This window comes from Trichomycterus rosablanca, chromosome 7 (assembly GCF_030014385.1).
Source record: "Trichomycterus rosablanca isolate fTriRos1 chromosome 7, fTriRos1.hap1, whole genome shotgun sequence".
NCBI lineage: Eukaryota > Metazoa > Chordata > Actinopteri > Siluriformes > Trichomycteridae > Trichomycterus > Trichomycterus rosablanca.
The window spans coordinates 8,466,988-8,487,004 of NC_085994.1; the positions used below are offsets into that span (position 1 = coordinate 8,466,988).

The following is a 20,017-nucleotide window of genomic DNA, read 5'->3' on the forward strand; positions in this document are numbered from 1 at the left end:
TGTTTGTGTGTTTGTTTGTTTGATTTCAGGAATGCTTACCACTGAGAGCTTACCTTCCTCATGCACCCCACAACCTGCTTACACCCTTACTCACACTATCCTCAGGTATTGCATCTTTCCCATTTTATTGATTTTGTCACCTAACATTTAAAAAAAATATATTCACAGATTCTTGTTTTGCATTTTATAGAAATGGGGTTTGCATTTAGTCACAGAAAAATCACATTTTAAGATTTATACAACTATTAAAATATTATAAAAATATTTTAAATATGATACTGGGCACTGTACTCTAGTGCTAGTCACTAAACATGACTGCCAACTAGATTCTTAGTTTTCCCTCATACCCAAAGCTATTACCCCTGCACAGCCTCTCAAAACATTCTCTCACATTATCATTTCCTGTCATACCCACCACTACAGCACACACTGTAACAGATGCTTATCTGTGGCTTGGGCTTTCTAATGCCTTTTTAGCCCCAGAGGATATCCTTACAAAACCCCCTTTTCTGCACACTGCCTTAATAGGTGATGAGCACATGGACCCTGTTTGTTTCACAGAAATGTTATTGTTAGGGAGTTGAGTGACTGGCAGACAGGGCTGCTGTTTTTACTTACTTTCTGACGTTTGTTGGTCAGCGGATTTACTGACTGATAAGTCTGGCCTCTGGTGAACTTGCATCAGTATGGGGGGAAAGCAATGGACAATGTAACCTTCTGCAGGGCCGCAAAGCTTGGGTTGTGCAGCTATGCCAGACCACTATTGTTAGGATCCAGGGTTCGAATCTCCAGTGTTGCTATCAGCCATTTAACATCTACATACAAACCTGATAGGCTATGTTTGAGGGAGGGGGTGGACCCCTGATGGTTTGGTGTTTTGTCTTCTACAACAATAGTTTGCATGTTCTCTTCATGTCTGTGTGGGTTTCCTCCGGTAGCGCCGGTTTCCACCCACAGTCCAAAGACAAACTTGCAAGTTAGGTGAACTGGAGATACAAAATTGTCCATGACTGTGTTTGACATTAAAAACTTGAACTGATGAATCGTGTGTAAGCAGTAGATACCTGTTCTGTCATGAATGTAACCAAAGTGTGTAAAACGTGATGTTAAATTTTAATAAATAACCAAATTACTTCTACAACTATACAGCTAATTACTGTTTAATTTTTGAGAACAGGGGAAAGAGTACACTTTCATGTGTCAGCATTAGGAATGTGATGTATTATCAATTATGTAATGTGCCCTTCATCTACAGATGTGCCACAACAAGCATGGCTGGAGCACGTAAGCTGGATTGGGACGTTACTTCAGAAACTCCCACTGGTAAAAAACCAAGAGCAGGAGCACGTAAAGGGGATGGAAGTGGACAGTCTGAGGTAAGACTTGAGAACCTCCTTTACTAGAACACAGACTCTATAGCCGCAAACAGGTGTATACAATTAATTGTGTCAAAAATTGGAGTCCCTTTTCTATTTAAACGTGATCTTACACCTGTTCACAAAATGAGGACATGAAGATATGGGTTAAAGAACTTGGTGTGGAGAAACTTCAATGCCAGTACAGAGCTCTCACCTCAACCTCACTGAATACTCTCAGGATAATAAGGAAATTTGATTGCAAGCCAAGCCAGGTTTTCTGATCCAAGATCAATGCCTGACCTCCCAAATGCTTTTTTTATTTGATTGGGCACAAATTCACTTAGACACACTCCAGAATCCTATGGAAAGCTTTACAAGAGAAATGGAAGCTGATACAACTGTCCCAGAGACACGAAAGCTAGTAAAGTTAATATGGATACTTACATACATTTACACATATGTATTTGAATGAACTCAGAAATTGGGTTAGAAATTGTGGCATTGGCGCTCAGGTGGCGCAGCGGGTTAATCCTCTAGCACACCGGCGCCGAGATTCCGAGTTCCCGGTTCGAATCTAGCGCCCTCTAGCAGGTTAATGCCTGCAGCAGACAGGACTGGACTAAGGGGGTGGGGTTATCAACACTGTGTAAGGACCTTGGTTGGCCAGGGCCCCTGTACAGAAAATGGAGAAGCATAGAGTTCGGGCCGTGGCTCTCTGTCCTCGCGCACAAATCCACCGAAGTATGGGTGAATAAGAAGGGATTGGTAGAACTGTGCACATGTCTGAGGGAGCATCTCTAACACTCCCACTAAATGGTTATTTCTTGTTTTGTTGTTTTTTTTTCACTGAAAATGTATTTATTGAGTAGATACTTGATCACAAATATCTGTTGGACCAGTAGGAAACAAACACCTACACAGTGCTTACACGTTCACACATTTAATGTCTCTTCTTAATGCAGTCCTTCCATCTGTCTGTTTTATTGTGAAACCTTATTACTTGTGTACTATGCAAATGAATCCGTTGCTCAGAAGCTGTTTTCTATCCTCACTGTATTGCAGGCAGAGCAGGGCTGTGTTCGAGGCCTGGTTCTTGCTTGTTCAGTGCGGACACTGGGTGGACGTAGTTGCCGAGCTACTGGTTTTATTAGGGTCTGAGGAATCCGAGCGTCTGCTCTTTCTCCTGACGTTTTACCACAATCCAACCAACAGAGGGCACCAGAGCACCCAGCCTAATGTAAGACACCCAGTTGTACACGTTTTAGCTAAACTAGGGTTATGATGGTGTACACCGGGATAAAGTCAATTGTTGTTGTACACCTAACACCATTAACAAATTAAAAATAGTGTGTGTAGAAAAGGAAAACATTGTTATGTATTTATACATAAAACATCCATGCACCTTCTTTTTTTGGCTGCTCATGATAAGGGTTGCTGTAGCAGATAATTCGTCTCAATCTTGCCCTGTCCGGAACATCAATCACCTGCACGTTCTCTCTCGCTGCATTCACAAACTTGCTCTCTTGCCTTCTCCTCCTGGTTGGTGTCTCCATCCTCAGCACCCTTCCCTCATCCCTTCTCTGCACATGCCCAAACCATCTGTCTCCAAAACATCCCTCTAATAAACTCGTTTCTAATATTTTCCTCAGCACTACTGATGCAGCATCTTCTCTGCCACATTCAACTCCGTCTGTTATTTTGTCAGTGCCACGACCTCCATGCCATATAACACTTACTTCTGTCTTGTAAACGTTCCCTTTGGCAGATACTATTCTGTCACAAATCACTCCTGCCACTTTACAGCATCACTCCACCATGTCTGCAGTTTCTTCTCTACCTCTCTTTTACACTTTCACTTATTTTGTACACTGACTATGGAGACAGTCTGTCCATGACTCCTGCAACCAATTTTACCTTTTATTTTTTAAAATAATATTTGGAAGGATTTGAATTAACCCATAATTGCATAATCACAAACCAATGACTCCTGTACTAAATAGTATGGAAAATGAGTATACTATAATCCTGCTAGTATTAACACAATTAATGCAGCTTAGAATCACAGGCACTTTCCCCAACATTGGCAATTTATCAGTGCTTTTATAATTTTTTTTCTTATAATTTAGTTTAATTCATATTTGTAGTTTTTAAAAACTTGCCTGGTAATTAATAAATAATCAAACAACTTTGTTAATTATGAAATTATATATACAAAATAATTCAAATAATTATCCTACCTGAATTGGATATGACTAGATTGGGTGAAATGGGGGAATGCAAAAAAATATATAATAATAATAAGGAAAAAAGGATGCATGAAAAATTAGGACCACTTGTAAACTTACAATATTATTTAAATACAATGTAGTTTGATATTTTAAGTTTGACATGAAGAAACAATTAAAATTTAATTTGTGTGACAATTTTGGGGCTAAAATTTAAACATTGTGGCCTAGCAATCACAAAATGCTGGATAAAGATAATAAAAATGCTTAAGTTTTCTTAAGTAATGTGAAAAATAAAATTGTTCTTGTTGTGCTAGATGGTGGCAAGACAGGCATGGAGTGATTTAAGGAACCTCTTCCTTCCCCACACTGTCTCAAATGAAGAACCTGTTAAAGACCTTCTTTCTTCCATTCATTCAGCAAATCTGGTTCTTCATCTTCTGCTCAACTTTGCTGTGTTTTCTCAAGCATCAACCAGCAGTGTAACACAAGTCATACCAAAGGTACGTTTTCTTATACAGAGCATGTAACCTCACTGAGTGTTTACTTACTGGTGAGCATATACACTTACTGACCACAGTAATGTAAGCTAGAACAGAACAGGGCAGTCCGGCAGATGTCTGCTTTCCCAGATTTCTGTACATTAATTGAGGTGGGTCAGAAATAAGATAGCACTATGTAACAATAGACTTACCCAGGTAAGCTAATAGATTGCATTTTTGCTTCCTCTCTCCTGATGCTGACTTCTGACTGAGGAGAGCCGTGACTAACACACACCCCCTCCGACACGTGTTCAGTAGCCGACTTCATCTTTGGATCAGATTTGTGCGTGGAAAGCCGTGCACTGATTCTCATAATCTCTCGTCTCTGTGCAGGCACCAATCAGCCAGCAGAGGTCGCAATAGCATCAGTTATAAGAAATCCCCTCTGGCGCCCTTCCTACGAACAAGTCAATCACTGTTCATGTAGGCGCCTAACCTGCCGGTAGCAGAGCTGAGATTTGAACCGATGAGTTCGAGATGTCAGCTCTGATGTGCTAGCATGTGTTTTACCACCTGAGCGCCTGCTAATAGATACTTTTAAGGGTTTAAAATAAACAATTCATGTGTAATTTAATACAGTGTAGAATGTTCAGCATGCTTTTTTGTGCTGTTAAAACTACATATTAATAATCATGAAGAGACGCTCTTCTTCTAGCACTTATGAAAGGATCATCAACAGCAGATTTCACGGCACAACCAACTGTCTTTGATGCTTTTGATGACCTTTATAGACATGTTAAATTCACCTTGCTCTCTGTCCGTGTGTGTTGATTGCTGTTAGATGCTGATTAAAGCTGGTCTGAAGAGCAAGGCAGTGTGGCTGCTGCACTCTATGCAGCAGAGACTAAACGGAGACACTGCACTGACTGCCACGCTCAGGATGCTTGAGAACGGACTCAACACAGCGTAATGCTTCGGGCTGCGCATGAATACTGGAACATGCCCAAACGCAGGCGAGTGGTAAGCTGTTTATTAGGACAAGGATTCCTGGCGTGGTTCAGTTCCACACTGGCTTGTTGGAAATGACATTTATATGCAGAGCACAGCTGCTGGTTTTATTTTGAAAGCTGAGGACAATATGTCATGATAAATCAGGCCAAATAAAAAAAAAAACCCACACGTCTATAGCACACTAGTTACACACAGCCTCGAGAAAAGGAGTAGAGCCGGAGGTGAAATCATTTCATGTGAATTATTTATGTATGAAGACAGATGTAGAGTTACAGTTGTTGTACACTACATGACCGAAGGTTTGTGGACATCTCTTCTGGTTATTAAATTAATGTGTAACACATATTACTGAACTAATATAATAAATAATATGCCTCCAACTAATGCTGTGGCAACAGTGTGTGGTTTCTTTTTTTAGCATGACTATGGCCCGGTGCATTTCGGGAGCTTAGAAAGGCGTGGTTTTAAAAAGAACTGTATGGCACCATCCCTTTAAACTAGATGACCGAGCCAGAAGGATACTGATCAAGATACCAAAAGGGCAATGGCAAATATTGAAGGACTTACAAGTCTGTATGGCTCAGATTTTGCCCATAGCAACAATTTTACAAGCTTGACACAAAGCTGCCCTATTTGGTAGGATGGCAAGTAGGAGGCCGAAAAAAGCCGCACTGAAAGACTTGGAAGATTTTAATGCCTCAGGGCAAAAGGTTTTATGGTTAAATGAGACCAAACGTGTCACACCACTGAAAATATACCAAACCAACTGCCAAGCATGGTGGTAGAAACATTGTTATGGATAGGTTTCTCTTTAGAAGAAACTGGGCAATTGGTCAGAAAATATAGCTTCCAAGTACTATTAAATTCTTGATGAGAACATGCAGCTCTCTGCTGTACAGCTGAAGATGGGCAGGAGGTTCACTGTCCAGCATGACAGCAACCCTTAACACCAAAAAAGCAAAGCAGTGGCTTAAAGTTAAAAAGATGAATATTTTCAATGGCCAAGTTAGAGCCCTGATCTAAATCTGTAGATGAAGTTGAAGAGAGCATCGTGTTGCAGGTCACCAGAAAATTTGAATAAACTTGACCAATTCTGCAAGGAAGAATGGGCAAATATTCCCCAATCTAGATGTGCAAAGCTGGTACAGACTCATGGTTGTAATTAAAGCAAAAGGTGGCTCTAAAAAGAAAAAAAAAAGAGTACTAAATCAGTAAATTGGTCTCTTTTCGAACTCCAGTTTTTTAAATTTCTAAATACTTTTAAGAACTGTTTCTTTTTTCTTCTTATCTGAATGTGTAACGAAGGATGAAGAATTTGTGTGAGGTTTTAATGTCTGGCTGTTAGGGATGGGCGGTATATCGCAAATATCGATATATTCGATATTACTTTTTACACGATGTTAAAAATGGCCATATTTGATATATGGAGTATGTCTAGGATACACAGGTTACCTTTTGAGAACATTTAAAACAGCACAAGCGCTGCACATAACGCTTTCTCTAGCGCATGAGCGGGTGGGCGCGTACACACATGCAAACTGAATCACTGAGTAAAGAGTCAGAAACGACTCTTTTCAAATGAATTATTCATTGAATTTGAATCAGGGAGCTGTACTCTTATCTATGGTAAAGATTCATTCGTTTTGCTCACACAAATGAATCAGTTCATTTGTGAAAGAGATTCATCCGTGGTTCAAGCCTTGAAAAACAGCTGTATAAACCAATCAGATTTTGGGTGGAATTTCAATCTCTCTCTTGATTGGCTGTAAAGGCGTAAGTGACAGTTTAGTGAACGAATTACCAGTTTCAGCTTTTTACCTTTTTATAGGTGGATAAACACAGTTGGAAATGTATTAATATATTCTGGAAATATTCTGGAAACATATAAGGTGGTCTTCAAGAAGAAAAACAAGGGGATTATATCTCTAATGGAACACACAGCTACGCAGTGGTTATGATTTTATGCTGCTGTGTGGTTGATCTGGGTCGCGGTGCTGTTGTTTACCGTGCGCTTTCATTTTGCAATGATAGCAAAGCATTATCAAATATTGAACTTTTTTGGGATTTTTTTGATGCTCATTTATTTGAAGTAAAATGGACAGCATAAATGTGAGATTCTGCCTGTTTGTTTAATATAAATATTGTCAATATGAATACAAATACAGCCTTATAATAATACAAAATATAAACACTGTAATTTTGTCGGAATTATAAACAACATAAGCTAAAATACGAGCAGTGGTCTGCCGCTGTACTTAAAGTTTACATTATATCGTATCGTATATCGCCACTTCTCAAAGGCATATCGAGATATTAGTTTTTTTTGTCATATTGCACAGCCCTACTGGCTGTAAGACAAAATGATTTTCTATGGGCACTGTAATAGAACCACATTAACCAGCATTTCTTTAAGAGAGTCCAGTACCAGCATTAGCAGAAAAAGCAGATAAACTTATGCAACTAATAGGCATTTTTTTTCCTTGCACAAAGTTATGGCTAAATCTAAAAGCGTAATCAGTGATGTCCCAGTCGGCCTCAGTCTCTTTGAAAAGCTTCTTCCTTTGAAGATTGATTTTCCTACTGCGCTTAAATTAAAGCAAGGGTAAGAACTTCTTTCCTGTTCTACATGCCATTATATCTCTTTAATAATAACACAGTGCGGTTTAGAGTACCAGTGTAAAATTCGGTTGACGATCCTTGAAACATGAGAATAATCGTAGTTATATTTTTTAAACCGCATTAAGTACACATTGCAGTTTTAAAGAAGTACCTTTAGTGTGTCTGTGTAATGTTTCTTAATGTGTTTATAACATTTGATTCAGTTGGTGCAGTAATGTTTAGCAGTTTAGAAAACACAAGCTACCATATTACTTTAAAAAAAAAAAAAGTTTATTATTCGTTTTTAGTACAAAAAAATGTCTTTCTGGCATCTTGCAATGTTCTTTAATGTGAAGAAGAATTGTGCTCTGAAGTGCCAGTCTGATTATGTAGATTTCCCTGAGAGTTCGGGTCCTGTATTAGACACACAGACATAAAAGACATATAAGATAAACCAGTAAATAATGTGACTTAATGGTAGAAGAATTTACCTGTTTTTACTTTTGTTCCTTCCACATCATATTAATTTTACAATGGTTTACCTGGTAACAGCAAAGTAACCAGTTTTGATTCCTATACATATTACCATAGATTAAAGTGTACTGTACCATGAGCTAATTTATTTTTATTTGCCCATCTGACCTTTAAATTTGGGCTGATTAGAATGCACATTGTACATCTGCAAATAAATAAATATAAATGGTTTTTTGTTTTTTTGCAAATGTTTATGCACCCTTGACCACTCTGCAGCGGTCAGATTAAACATTTTATATGACCGTTAATAGACCATTACTTTTTTTAAATGCATTTTCTCTCCATTGTCCTCCCGATTTAGCACACTCAATTTTGTCTTCCGCTGCTGAGAGATACCAGATTGCATCCGAGGAGAGCACGTCGCTGTACACGCCTCTTCCGACACGTGCACAGCCCTCCTCTTCTCATTCTGCACAGGCGTCTCTTCTGCCAATCAGGGTCCTTATACAGTGTATGAAGACCCACCCACCCACACATAGTCCGGCCCCCACCCTGCAGATACAGATGTCTGCAGGCACTGCCAATTACACCCGCCAGATGGCGTCCAGCCGACCTGTGGCAACACCGAGTTTTGAACTGAGGAGTTAAATAGACCATTACTTTTTGATAAATTTTGACATTACCTGACGGTTGTGAGACTTTATAATCTTTTTGAGTGTCAATGTTTTAGACTTCTTTGACCTTGTGCTACACTCAACAACCTTGTGTTCTCCCTAGCAGCTCTGAGGATTTGAAAATTAATTAATAAAGGAAGAGGAAGGATAGAAAAACATACTAAAACCCACCTGGAATACACTTAGAATAGCTGTTTCTTAATGGAAGTTTTCAAAGTCAGTTCAAGACCAGAAAAGTCTCAGAACTGCTGATATACTGACAAGAAAGGCAAAGCAAAACCCCCATATAATAACCCCCATATAATACGTTTTAGCTGACAGGACTGGTGGTGCAATATTAGAATACTTGAAAGAAGAATATAAAAGACTTCAAGCTGCTACAAGAAAATCTGGAGCTTTAATAATCCATTAGCATGCCAGACATACATATTATTGCAGGTTCGAGGGTTTGTGGACCAGACTCCTGTTCCTGCTGAACTGAGCCAGCGTTTCTGCAGTACTGTAATCAGCTCAGTAGGCACGGGAGGCCAGGTCCATCTGGCTCAACGCTGTCTGTAAAAGGCCTACACACATACAGCCCACCACGGCCTCTGAACATCCATCAGACAGGAATAATTCTCCACTACTGAAGATGCTTAGCACTTCATTTCCCTTGGAATATCACTTAATGGTATTTTAAGTACGTCCTGGTCAAAGTAATTTCTTTTATGCTAGCCTTTTGATGGTAATGCATTTTTAACCAGTTTCTATATATAGTCATTTATGAGCCAGACTTCATATTTAACTTCTGTCATGGTTTATGCGACGGTGTGCTGGCAGAAAGGGCCGTTAACTGTCCGCTAGCTTGACGTGCTTCCTGTCTCTGTGCTGTCTTCTCCAGGCTAAAAGTAGATTTGCTTTTTAAAGCATTGCAGATGTTTCCATCTCTTTGTGGCAACATGTCTCTTGATTTTATAAACCACCTGCGTTGAGCGTTTATCAGAATTCGACCTCTTTTCTAGTGACAAGACTAAGCAGATCTGTTTTATGTGTAGCACTGGTTGTAAATCTGAATGACAAGGGAACATGAGGAAGAGGAAGGCTCCTGGCCATTAGCTTCTCACTACAGCAGTGAAATATGACAAAAGTCCCTGATCTTATACACGGTTACTATTGTGTATAATATTCTTATATATACACCGATCAGCCATAACATTAAAACCACCTCCTGGTTTCTACACACACTGTCCCTTTTATCAGCTCCACTTACCATATAGAAGCACTTTATGTAGTCCATTTATTTCTCTACATACTTTTTTAGCCTGCTTTCACCCTGTTCTTCAATGGTCAGGACCACTACAGAGCAGGTATTATTTAGGTGGTGGATCATTCTCAGCACTGCAGTGACACTGACACATGGTGGTGGTGTGTTAATGTGTGTTGTGCTGGTATGAGTGGATCAGACACAGCATTGCTGCTGGACTTTTTAAATACCGTGTCCACTCACTGTACATTCTATTAGACACTCCTACCTAATTGGTCCACCTTGTAGACGTAAAGTCAGAGACGATCGCTCATCGCTGTTGGAGTTGATCTTCTAGACCTTCATCAGTGGTCACAGGACGCTGCCCACGGGGCTCTGTTGGCTGGATATTTTTGGTTGGTGGACTATTCTCAGTCCAGAAGTGACAGTGAGGTGTTTAAAAACTCGAGCAGAGCTGCTGTGTCTGATCCACTCATTCCAGCACAACACACACTAACACACGACCACCATGTCTTTGTCACTGCAGTGCTTAGATGATCAGCATGAAAGGCGGCTAACAAAGCGTGCAGAGAAACAGATGGACTACAGTCAGTAATTGTAGAACTACAAAGTGCTTCTATATGGTAAGTGGAGCTGATAAAATGGACAGAGTGTAGAAACAAGGAGGTGGTTTTAATGTTATGGCTGATCAGTGTATATACTTAAATGTGTACTAGTTGCACAAGAAACATTGCACACTGCTTGGGGTGTTTTTGGCTATATATAATTTTTTTAATGTATTTATATTTATTTCTATTTTGTATCCAATTATCAACTTTTTTGCCAAGTAGTTTTAAATTGTGTAGTACAACAGGTTGTGCTTCCCTGATAAAATAAAAATGATATAAAAAAAAAAAGTGATAATGGTAATTTAGTAGAGATGTTAAAGGAGTTATAAGCAATAGAAATACAAAGTACAGCTGGGTTTATCATCTTGGTTTTGAAGATCACATGTTAGTCTTGGGAGGCCCACTCCCCTGCAGAGTTCCAAGCTTTTCCTGCTCCCAACATACCTAATCCAGCTCATTAAGGCCTGATAATTGGTGCAGAATTACGCTGGGTGTAGAAAAGGTTTCAAACTCTGCAGGGAATTGGGCCTCTAAGACTGGCGTTGAGAAACTCTGGTCTAAAGGATTAAAGAATCAAATACACATTTTATGTTGTGTTATATTTGTGACAGTAATGGGGTACATAAAAAAGATGCACTGAGCTTCCTTTTTGTAATTTTCCACCATGGTTAACATGTAAATGTGATTTTTAACACTATACACAGTGTGTAATGTTCTACAAAGCTTCCATGATTAATGGCTATATATTTATTTATTTATTAGAATTTTAACGTCATGTTTTACACTTTTTGTTACATTCATGACAGAAACTATAGTTGCTCATTACACAAGATTCATCACCTCTCAAGGTTATATCAAACACAGTCATGAACAATTTAGTGTCTCCAATTCACCTCACTTGTACGTCTTTGGACTGTGGGAGGAAACCCACGCAGACATGGGGAGAACATGCAAACTCCACACAGAAAGGACCCGGACCGCCCCACCTGGGGATCGAACCCAGGACCTTCATGCTGTGAGGCGACAGTGCTACCCATTTAGCCATCGTGCTGAAGCCACCTGATTAATGGCTAATGTGTGTGCTTATTTAGAACTTGGCTGCGCATTACATCAAGCATATCGTCATATTGTCAATTAAAAAAACACAATGTACCTGCATCTGGCCCTTGTCTATAAAGATTTTTGATGTTTTCCCTGTATACATGTGGGTTTCCTCTGGACACTTTGTCTTCCACCTCTCCAAAACACATGGAAGAACGTCTGTGGTGCCATGTAGGGTGGGGTTTTTCAAACTCTGGGTCGCAGCCCTTGGGTGGGTTGCAAGCCAAAACAAATGGGTCACAGAGAAAAATTATTTTAACAGGAACATTTTAATAGGAAATAAATGCCCCCTTGTTGAGGCTTTATGTTACATTTTGTAAACCACAGTGGGACCAGATTGCCACCATTTTTATTAATTAAGTACAGTGGTACCTTGTAACTCAACGTTCTTCGTTGAGAAATTTTTACCCTTAATCTCAACGTTTCCCTTAAACTCAGTGTTCAGTTTTATAAAAATGTATTTATTTAAATTATAAAGTGTGCATATGAGACGAATCAGCATTTGTGTGGAATAACCATCAGATTCACTCTGAAAGCTCCACATGTATCTGTGTTTAGCTGAATTTTCCTCACTGTTTCACTTTTAAACTTGTGTTACAGCTCAGGGTTCTGAGAATCAGCTTTTATTTCAGTGTTTTTATATTATATTTGTATTATTTTCAGTGTATAAGTGTCAAAAACAACCCCATTATTTTAGATTAGCCTATGGTCTATGGGACCATGGAACGCATTAACAGGTTTCCCATACAGCCTTATGGGAAAAAGTACCTTGAAACAACAAATTGACGTTGAGTTTCAAGATACCACTGTATTTCATTTTGGTGCATAGTTTGTGTTGCCTGGTTTGCGGTAAAAATCATGGACAAATTATGGGTCGCTTGAAAAAGTTTGCTGTGACGTAGTGGATTAGTGCCCTGCCTTGGGCCCATGTAGGATTAGGTGCCTTGTTTTAATGTAGGATAAAGATGTTGTTATTTGTTCAGCGTATAGAGACTAAAGCTATTTAGTAGATTTTAGGTCATACACGGAGAAGTTGGCACCACTACATCTACATAAAAATCCTGACACACAGCCCTACCCCAACAACCTTAAGCATTCTTTCATCAAGACTGTCACCATGCTGTCACCAAGTTTTGATAACACTAGAACTCTAGTCCATGTAGGTAGATATTGTGACAGTGTTTAATCTGCGGTTGCTTATCATCTCCTGCCAGTGTGCCAATTAAGTTTGTGTGGACACCCGGCCAGGTCGGTGGCTCTCCTGAGAATCAAACTTTCATGTTTGAACACTCCGCAGTGGTGTGTTAGTGCCTTACACCAACGCCTAGACTCCTTAGACTGCCTTACACCAACGCCTAGACTCCTTAGACTGCCTTACACCAACGCCTAGACTCCTTAGACTGCCGTACACCAAAGCCTAGACTTCTTAGACTGCCTTACACCAACGCCTAGACTCCTTAGACTGCCTTACACCAACGCCTAGACTCCTTAGACTGCCTTACACCAACGCCTAGACTCCTTAGACTGCCTTACACCAACGCCTAGACTCCTTAGACTGCCTTACACCAACGCCTAGACTCCTTAGACTGCCTTACACCAATGCTTAGACTCCTTAGACTGCCTTACACCAACGCCTAGACTCCTTAGACTGCCTTACACCAACGCCTAGACTCCTTAGACTGCCTTACACCAACGCCTAGACTCCTTAGACTGCCTTACACCAATGCTTAGACTCCTTAGACTGCCTTACACCCTTAAGGATTTCCTCATCAAAATTGTCACCATGCTGTTCACGCCACTTACTGGCAAGTTTTGATAACACTAGAACTCTAGTCCATGTTGGTAGATATTGTGACAGTGCACTACTCTCATACGTGGATAGTTATATGGCCCTAAGGGTTTGGTATATAAATCATGAGAGTAGAGCACTGTCTTTAAACTCCTTCCCATGAACCATCTTGTGTTCTTTTTATCACCTGTTCTCTCGCCGGGGGCCAGGAAGTTCTTTGCCAGGTCACTGGATTAATTATAAACACTTCATGTCCTTCACCATAGTAAAAAAAAACATTTTCCCTCTCTTTCATCACACCTCTCTTTTGTTCCATTTCCTTCTTTTTTTCAGCCATGCTCTCATCAAGTGCAGAACTTAGCCACTGTGAACAAAGAGCTCAATCACTGTTCACCAATCAGCTAAGCTCTGCATTTGGTTGGAGAGATTCCTTCATCAACGATTCTTATCCAGCTGGGGAGAAAAATAAAAGAAATAGAACGTTCTTCCTCTGCATGTTCTGCTCTTCTTTCCCCGAGTCTCAACCACCACCCCCATAAGTCCATCACATCAACTTTTATTTTTACTTCCCCAAACTGAGACGGTGCCTCTGGTTGCCATGGTAGCAGTCCAGGCCGTGGTTATGTGGTAATCCCTGGCAATGTGATTTTATCTTAAGTCACAAATCAGCACGCCAGGAACCCACACAGCCTTCGACATGAAAGGCGAGAACAGTGGATGCTTGCGCTCTTTTGCGATCGGCTACGCTCGGCTGAGCCCAGGCTATGGCCCTCATTAGCCCCGTTGGGATGGATTCCAGAGCAGCGAGCTCACATACACATTTCACGCTGCACTTCCACGGCTTTCTGTAACAGCTTGATTCTCTCACACTCAGGCATTTGTACATGTTGTGTAGGTCTAGATTTAAACATGGTAAAACATCCACTTTAAGGCCAAAAGTATGTAGACAGCCCCCAATTTAGGCCACGCACGTATATCAAAGAAGTCATATGCTATTAACATTGTAGGAACGGTTTGTCTAAGACACATTCTTGTTCCAGGATCACTGTGGCCCTGTGCACTTCATATTAAGACCCATGGTTTGTGGATGGATTGTTGAATACATACTTTTAACCATATAGCATAAAAGCCTCCAATATTCAAACTGAATCCAAGAATTATAACGCTTCCCATCAGCCTTCACTTTTTTCTGGATCACCCCCCTCCACCCCTTTTATCTACAAATTTCCAATTCTGCTGCTGCTTGCACAACCTCCAAACTGATCAAGGAGAGCCGGATGGCCCCCTTTTGACACATGTCCAATCTGCGGTCACTTCTTATTACCTAACAGTGTAGGTTTCCCACACAGAGCCATATACCATATGTAGATCCACACTAAGCTCCCTGTGACCCACCCTCCCAGAGATTGCATATCGCAGCTGCAGCAGGAAGATACTCCGTCCTACCTTCCCTCCTTCAAAGATGGCTAATTGCTCTCCTGAGTGGTGTGGTAGCGTGTTAGACTGCTGTGCCACCCAAATGCTCTACACTAACCCCCTTTATCTATATTTTTATGTACTTATTTAAATCTAGTGGCAATTTAGTAGGCTGACTGGCTACTCTTAATTTCCTCTATGTAAAAGTGAGTGAGTGTTGCCCTGAAATGAAATGGTGCCCTGTCCATTTTGTATTCCAGCCTTTACGCCCTTTGTTTCAGAATGGGACCAGGCCCACCACAACCATGATTAGGATACAACATTTAGTAAAAATACATTAATAAAAGCTGCCAAAATATAACATGAGTTGCTGGAGCGTACTGCCTACTTCACCACATGTTCATATTGTGTAGGTCTAGATTCAAACATGGTAAAACATCCACTTTATGGCCAAAAGTATGTGGTCACCCCTCAATAATTGGGATCAGGTCTTTAAGCCACACAGGTTTATTAAAGCAGTAATATGATATTAATGATGTAGGATCAGTTTAGCCAAGACACGTTCATGTGCAGCTTTTACAGGGGTCAATAAAGATCAAGAGTCTATCCTTAATCCATTTGGCACCAACTGGAAATACATCTTAGTTCCATAATATGGTGCCAGTCTATCGCAGGGCATCACACTCATTTTACACTAATTTAGACACACCTCGGGGCAACTGCAGGAACAAAACTTTAGATCTAATAGGGCCATCGAGTCTGCTTTGTGTTAGTAATAACCAGCGCTGCAGTGATTCTCAGACCATTTCTGGTGCAATATCATCTGTCTGGAGTACCATTCATGAGCACCTCAGTACAGTCCTGATTCAAACTTTTAATGAACTGCCAACATAAAGACACAAATAAAACAATTCCACTCACTAATCCTAATTTCATTTCTACCCCATTCGGTAAATCATATGCATATTATGGCCTGCTGAATTGCTTCCTCACTCCTCCTATTTGGCTGTATGTGTATTGGAACGGTGCACTGAGAATGTTGCTAGCTGGTAACACGGGTGGTCCCAATATAGGACGGACTGTTACAATGGTTGTCATAAGTAACTTGCAGTAATCTGTTTGATGCATTTCCTAGCATCCTTAAGGACAACAGGTGTCATCCACTAGCAACAGCATTCGTGTTCCCCGGTGAGGACAACAAGCGAGGTACAGGCGCCTGGCGAGCAAATTAATGACAACAGCCAGACGTCGGTCGACAAAGACAAACGGGCCCTCTGACAAAGCAAAGGCCGTGTTGCAGGCCCAGGATACCGGATGGCTGTTGTGGGCGGCATGATTTATTTGCGCCACAGACGGCAGTAATCCTCGCAGCCTGGAAAGAAAAGCCGCTTCTCTTTCTTATCCCTGAACCCATAAAGCTGTCTGGTTGGTGAAATAAAAGGAAGGTGGCGCCCCCAGAAAGGGTGGTGGGAGATGGTTAATGGATTTATCTACCTGCCTAGCAGGGCGCATAAGTCTTCCCTTTCACAGAGGCTAAGTGCTTAGCAGCTCCCCCAAGCCAGACCCAACGGCGGGCTGACTTGAGGCTCGGTTAAACCTGATAATATCCATGCGTGAAGGCATGGTCAATTCACTCCCTTGCTGTCCACGCTTCACACCATCTGTCTTTTCTTTTCCAGCGCGAAAGGAAGCAACAAATAAAAAGGTTATACAGAGCTTGGGAATTCCTCCCATGGGCATGAAATGCCACGTCAGTGCAAATATTATGGTTAAAAAGGTGAACGGGCAAGCGCTGAGAACTACTGCTATCTCCTGAGAAAACATTTGCGGACGTTTCTGTATTTTCCAACTGTTTGAGGAATGTGTTCTGAAATGTCTGCTCTTACAAATAGAACTAGATTCTCTTGCATGGAACTGGCAGAATCAAAGCGTCCACGTTGGGCCAGGCACTAAGTGGACCCAGGCTGAAGGCCAAAATGTGAACACAATGGTCCATTTGCAGTTTCAAAGGCCGATCTTTAGAGCATTGTACTTTTCTTTCATTATTTTCTTTTTTAAGGATTAAACATAATAGTGCATTACAGGATGTTTCCTTTACAGGAAATTAAACTGGTCAATATGTGGGTACAAAAACAGACGTGTCCTGTCTAAAAAATTCTTACTTCTGACAAGTTAAGACAATAAACAAATTAAATTGTTCAGTTTAAACAAGTGTGAGCTCATTTCATTGTTTGGTTTCTGATATTTCCAATATATATTTACATTTTATTCAAAGCGACTTACTATTATGAGTGAACACATTTTTTTTGAGGGTCAATTGAGGGTTAAGGGCCTTGCTCAGGGGCCCAACAGTGGCAACCTGGTAGTCATGGGGCTTGAACCGGCAACCTTCAGATTACTAGTCCACTACCTTAACCACTGAGCTACCACTGCCCAAACAGGTAGTTACTTGTTTTAATGTCAAACACAGTCATGGGGATAACATGCACACAGAAAGGACCCAGACCACCCCATCTGGGAATCGAACCCAGGACCTTCTTGCTGTGAGGCGACAGTGCTACCCACTGAGCCACCGTGCCACACACACACACACATATATATAAAATATATATACAGTGTATCACAAAAGTAAGTACACCCCTCACATTTCTGCAAATATTTCATTATATCTTTTCATGGGACAACACTATAGACATGAAACTTGGATATAAGTTAGAGTAGTCAGTGTGCAGCGTGAATAGCAGTGTAGATTTACTGTCTTCTGAAAATAACTCAACACACAGCCATTAATGTCTAAATAGCTGGCAACATAAGTGAGTACACCCCACAGTGAACATGTCCAAATTGTGCCCAAATGTGTCGTTGTCCCTCCCTGGTGTCATGTGTCAAGGTCCCAGGTGTAAATAGGGAGCAGGGCTGTTAAATTTGGTGTTTTGGGTACAATTCTCTCATACTGGCCACTGGATATTCAACATGGCACCTCATGGCAAAGAACTCTCTGAGGATGTGAGAAATAGAATTGTTGCTCTCCACAAAGATGGCCTGGGCTATAAGAAGATTGCTAACACCCTGAAACTGAGCTACAGCATGGTGGCCAAGGTCATACAGCGGTTTTCCAGGACAGGTTCCACTCGGAACAGGCTTCGCCAGGGTCGACCAAAGAAGTTGAGTCCACGTGTTCGGCGTCATATCCAGAGATTGGCTTTAAAAAATAGACACATGAGTGCTGCCAGCATTGCTGCAGAGGTTGAAGACGTGGGAGGTCAGCCTGTCAGTGCTCAGACCATACGCCGCACACTGCATCAACTCGGTCTGCATGGTCGTCATCCCAGAAGGAAGCTGACGCACAAGAAAGCCCGCAAACAGTTTTCTGAAGACAAGCAGTCCAAGAACATGGATTACTGGAATGCCCTGTGGTCTGACGAGACCAAGATAAACTTGTTTGGCTCAGATGGTGTCCAGCATGTGTGGCGGCGCCCTGGTGAGAAGTACCAAGACAACTGTATCTTGCCTACAGTCAAGCATGGTGGTGGTAGCATCATGGTCTTGGGCTGCATGAGTGTTGCTGGCACTGGGGAGCTGCAGTTCATTGAGGGAAACATGAATTCCAACATGTACTGTGACATTCTGAAACAGAGCATGATCCCCTCCCTTCGAAAACTGGGCCTCATGGCAGTTTTCCAACAGGATAACGACCCCAAACACAACCTCCAAGATGACAACTGCCTTGCTGAGGAAGCTGAAGGTAAAGGTGATGGACTAAACCCAATTGAGCACCTGTGGCGCATCCTCAAGTGGAAGGTGGAGGAGTTCAAGGTGTCTAACATCCACCAGCTCCGTGATGTCATCAGGAAGGAGTGGAAGAGGATTCCAGTAGCAACCTGTGCAGCTCTAGTGAATTCCATGCCCAGGAGGGTTAAGGCAGTGCTGGATAATAATGGTGGTCACACAAAATATTGACACTTTGGGCACAATTTGGACATGTTCACTGTGGGGTGTACTCACTTATGTTGCCAGCCATTTAGACATTAATGGCTGTGTGTTGAGTTATTTTCAGAAGACAGTAAATCTACACTGCTATACAAGTTGTACACTGACTACTCTAAGTTATATCCAAGTTTCATGTCTATAGTGTTGTCCCATGAAAAGATATAATAAAATATTTGCAGAAATGTGAGGGGTGTACTCACTTTTGTGATACACTGTATATAAAAATATATATATAAAAAACGGGTGGAAAACAAATTAGTAGCACAAGTGTGTTATAAAGAAGTACCCTCTAATTCCCTGAGGAGATCATTCCTTTCAGCTTCTAATTCATACCTTCTAATTCCTTAAAGGATCATTTCTTCCACCACACTGCGTGCTGATTGGTCCATGTCGTCTTTGATGGCTGACAGGCAGCGCCGTGCTAAAGCCTGCTGACGCCCGTCTTCTTGAAGCATCAGCTCGCCATACAGATACACACCCATTGCCTACACACATAAGAAGCCACAGAACAACCACAGAACTTAATGACCCAGTCTTTACAAAAAATGTACTGTGAGTCTTACAAAGCTGTAATTTGAGGCATGGCTGCCAGTCAGAAACCGTTTATATCAAAGGCTAATGCACCAGTACTACATGGAGAAAACACAGAATTTGGTTCACAACAAGGTCCCAAATTAACTGTATTTTTCCACTTCTGAAAAATGTACAGTCTAAGGACGCAAAAGGACGGCCTGTTATGCCAGCTCAACACATCTTAGATTCAGGTTCGAATCTTAGTGGTGCTATTGGCTGACCAGGTGTCTACTTGGACATGATTAGTGCTGTCCAAGGCCAAAGCCCTGGGACAAATTGGGCACCCTGTCCAGGGTGTTCCTGCCTTGTGCTCAAGTGTTTCCCCGCCGCAACCCTGACCAGAAAGATAGATCCAAAGACCAGATGCACCTTATGGTGCGCTCTTGCTTGTTGTTGATCCCATATTCCGAGATGATAATACCTCTATACATCCTACTAACACCAGGATGAAGGCAGGAGCTGTACATGGTCGCTG

The 20,017-nt window shown here is 41.3% G+C and overlaps 2 protein-coding genes across 2 annotated transcripts in view; one reads left to right on the top strand and one right to left on the bottom strand.

Annotated features, from left to right (window-relative positions):
- Positions 1-5,460, top strand: part of fancc (FA complementation group C) — a 41,338-nt gene extending 35,878 nt beyond the window's left edge. Inside the window, exons 11-15 of the mRNA XM_062998327.1 lie at positions 30-105; positions 1,256-1,376; positions 2,421-2,595; positions 3,901-4,086; positions 4,907-5,460. Coding sequence (XP_062854397.1) covers positions 30-105; positions 1,256-1,376; positions 2,421-2,595; positions 3,901-4,086; positions 4,907-5,035 — 687 coding nt within the window. The 3' untranslated portion in view covers positions 5,036-5,460. The remainder of the gene's footprint in view (positions 1-29; positions 106-1,255; positions 1,377-2,420; positions 2,596-3,900; positions 4,087-4,906) is intronic.
- Positions 5,461-7,943: 2,483 nt separating this feature from the next.
- aopep (aminopeptidase O (putative)) overlaps positions 7,944-20,017 on the bottom strand; it is a 142,128-nt gene continuing 130,054 nt past the window's right edge. Inside the window, exons 15-16 of the mRNA XM_062998927.1 lie at positions 19,303-19,454; positions 7,944-8,088 (exon numbers count right to left, since the gene is read on the bottom strand). Of these exons, the coding sequence (XP_062854997.1) occupies positions 19,314-19,454 (141 nt within the window). The 3' untranslated portion in view covers positions 7,944-8,088; positions 19,303-19,313. The remainder of the gene's footprint in view (positions 8,089-19,302; positions 19,455-20,017) is intronic.